Below are 3,221 nucleotides of genomic sequence, written 5' to 3' on the forward strand. Positions count from 1 at the left end.
GCTCTGCATCCCCAGAACCAGAACCAAACGAGGAGAAGCAGCTTTCAGTTTCTATGCACCACAAATTTGGAACAAACTTCCAGAAAACTGTAAAACAGCTGAAACACTGGTTGCCTTTAAATCTCAACTTAAAACCCACCTGTTTAGAGCTGCTTATGGCTAAATTAGGGTTAGAGTGCGGGTTTTTGATGTTTGTCTCTATCTTACTGTTTATTCATTGTCACATGCTGTTTTTATTTTGTTTTTTAATCATGTAAAGCACCTTGAAATGCCTTGCTGCTGAAATGTGCTCTACAAATAAAATTTGATTAATTGATTGATTGTTTAAACTTTGGCACGAAGGTGGCGGGTGATACGTTAGTTTCATTTCATCTGTTAGCATAAATCAGTTCTTGTGTTTTATGGTGCTGCAGACATTAGGCCTTCTGATGATGTCGATAAAACAAGGATAAAGAAAAGCTCATGGTTTGTTGGAATGTGTTGCAGACCTGAAGATGCTGTTGAACAAAATAAAATCCTAAAAAAAGCTGCTTCTGTCCGTCAGGTCTGATCATCGACGCGTTTGGAGAGCTCAGAGACCAGCAGGAGCAGGTCAGGGAGGACATGGAGGTAAGTCTGACTGCACCCAGCCTTTATTCTGCTTTCAACCCTGTTAGTTGAGTTTAATCTGAGCTGGTGCTACTCCTTCCAGACCAAGTGCTTCATCTGCGGAATAGGAAGTGATTACTTTGATACAACGCCACACGGCTTCGAGACGCACACCTTAGAGGAGCATAACTTAGCAAACTACATGTGAGTCTTCCTTTTATAGCTCAGGAAAAAGTTTAAATATTCCTAATGAGGTTCTGAAAACCATCGGATTGCTTTGAATCTTTCAGGTTCTTCCTGATGTATCTCATCAATAAAGATGAAACAGAACACACGGGACAGGTCAGTATTTAACAGGCGTGTGTTTTTCCTTCTGGGACGCCTGTATTTGCGCCTCCTTCACCTCCCCGTGTGTGTTTTCTCAGGAGTCGTACGTGTGGAAGCTGTACCAGGAGCGATGCTGGGACTTCTTCCCTGCTGGAGACTGCTTCAGGAAGCAGTATGAGGACCAGCTCGGATAGAGTCCTCAGAGCTCCAACACGTCAGTGTCTTAGTTTTGTTATTTGTCTGCACATTTCTCTCGTCTGTTAACAGCTATGCACACCTTGACTGAACTTTTGTACCGCCTGCAGCAGAATGTTGATGACACGGATTCACAGAAAGCAAAGAGGCAAAGAAAACCCGACAAAAGCCAGGAGCCTTTTTATTCCACTATAAACCCAGTTTATGGCCTTTCCTGTGTGAATTAAACATGTTGCCTTCCATATTTTAGTCTGTAAACGTTTTAGTGCCTATAGCAACGTCACTGCTTCAGCTGTCAGAAAGTTCAAACTTTATGTTCCTTTATGTGTTATGTATATGTTTGGGATTTTTCTGTATAGTTCAGCACATGAAGGTGGAGTCAGCAGCCAGTAATCCAGGAAAATGTCTGTCTTAACGTAATCTCTGATGTTTTCCTGACTGTAATAATGTCAATTCTGATTTCTAACTTCAAGTCATGTTAGTTTTGAGTCAAATGACAACAAAATGACATCAAAAAAGTCAAATAAAAGTCAAATCGAGCTTTATTTCTGAGGCACATTTCATGCATAAAGCAGCCCAATGTGCTTTCTGTTAATTATTATTAAATCTGAAAACACAAAATGACAAATGAACACAAAGAAGAAGGAAAAAAAAAAAAGTCAAACTTGTGTTAAAAAGTGATTAAGATGAGACTTTACAACTCCAGAAATCTAAATGTTGATTTTTCACATTTTAAATGTGAAGAAAGTCTTCTTCTGTGGTATTAATGTTGTTCCCAGTAGCATAAAAACCACCTGACTGGGTTTAAAGTGATCAGCTTCGTGTCAGTTTCCTGTTTCCTGCTGGTGGCTGCAGCCATCTTGGTTTCTGTGGTTCAGCAGCTGAAACTCTCGGACTTTCTTTCAAAATAAAACCCACACGGTTGTTTGATTGGGTGGAAGCAGGGGTCTGCAGCCTTTTTGATCAAAAACACCTTTTCCCCCACAATATAAAACCTGCTGGAAGAATAAAGATTAAATAACTGGAATAATTCAACCCAACTGTGAAGATTTTCTTTAATAACAAGAATAACTTTCATTTAATTAAACTTTGATTCTTATTCTGATTCTAAAACTTAACATGTTTGTAAATCTTTGTGTTTTTCTTTCAGCATATTGATATAAATGTGTTAAAATTAATAATTTTAATGGATAGATGGGAAATTGTATTTACATCTTGCAGAAAACTGGACAGGAGAGCTGCTACGTTTAGCTTTTCCTCCTGTGGTTCTAAATAAAAATGTTTATTTTGGTTATTTTTGGTCAAAACTACAAAAAGGAACCAAAGAGCCTCTCGTGGCCCCTGAGCCGTGGGTTGCAGACCCCTGGAATAGACGGAGGTTGTTGACACTCCGTGGCGTCCATGGATGGGTTGTCTCATACAGGAAGTGAGGATGCCGGGGACATTTTAGTCAAACTGTCCTTAAACCTGTTTTAATACGACTTTATGTACAAAAAACCAACAATGAATGTATTTAATGAAAACGTTTCAGTCTGTGTAACTGAATCATAACGAGGCTCTTTATCGGCCTTTTGGATGAAAACATTTATTTTCCTTAAACCATATTTACATCTATTTATTTTTCTTTAAGCTTTATGATTTTAAACGGATCTCTGCTCCGTTCTGTTTGTGAAGAAAACTGCAGCGTTTTGGGTTTTTAGAGGATGTTTGTAGGAATTCATTTTTTCTTTTGTCAAAGCTGTGTGTGAAGCCTTGATGTGAGACGGTTTGTCCTGTTTGTCCTCGTCTCTTTCTGATGTCGGAGGCGGGCGGGGGTTCGTCCTTGGAGGTGATCGCTGGTTTGAAGCTTAAATGTAGATCACAACTTTCCACGTGAGCGAGTGTCCTCTGGCTGAAGCCTGTTTCAATACAGAATAAACAGATTATTTTAAGGAGAACGCCAACATGTCTGCTGTTATTAAGGTTTCTGTGTTTCAGATCATCGGGTTCTTTCTTTGTCTTTTAAAGTTTGATGAAGATGGTGGTCCTGATTTATTTATTGTGTGACCTCCGTCTGTCTGCCTGTCTGTCTCTGTCTGTGTGTCTGTCTCTCTCTCTCTCTCTCTGTCTGT

General features: G+C 39.5%; 1 protein-coding gene across 3 annotated transcripts in view; it reads left to right on the forward strand.

The window, feature by feature from the left end:
* The window catches only part of ryr1b (ryanodine receptor 1b (skeletal)), a 76,574-nt gene extending 73,527 nt beyond the window's left edge, over positions 1-3,047 (forward strand). For all 3 annotated transcript variants that reach the window (XM_017431059.3, XM_017431060.3, XM_017431061.3), the window contains 4 exons: positions 545-609; positions 692-792; positions 879-930; positions 1,014-3,047. In XM_017431059.3, the coding sequence (XP_017286548.1) occupies positions 545-609; positions 692-792; positions 879-930; positions 1,014-1,109 (314 nt within the window). In that variant the 3' untranslated portion in view covers positions 1,110-3,047. The remainder of the gene's footprint in view (positions 1-544; positions 610-691; positions 793-878; positions 931-1,013) is intronic.
* Positions 3,048-3,221: the final 174 nt, after the last annotated feature.

This window comes from Kryptolebias marmoratus, linkage group LG2 (assembly GCF_001649575.2).
Source record: "Kryptolebias marmoratus isolate JLee-2015 linkage group LG2, ASM164957v2, whole genome shotgun sequence".
NCBI lineage: Eukaryota > Metazoa > Chordata > Actinopteri > Cyprinodontiformes > Rivulidae > Kryptolebias > Kryptolebias marmoratus.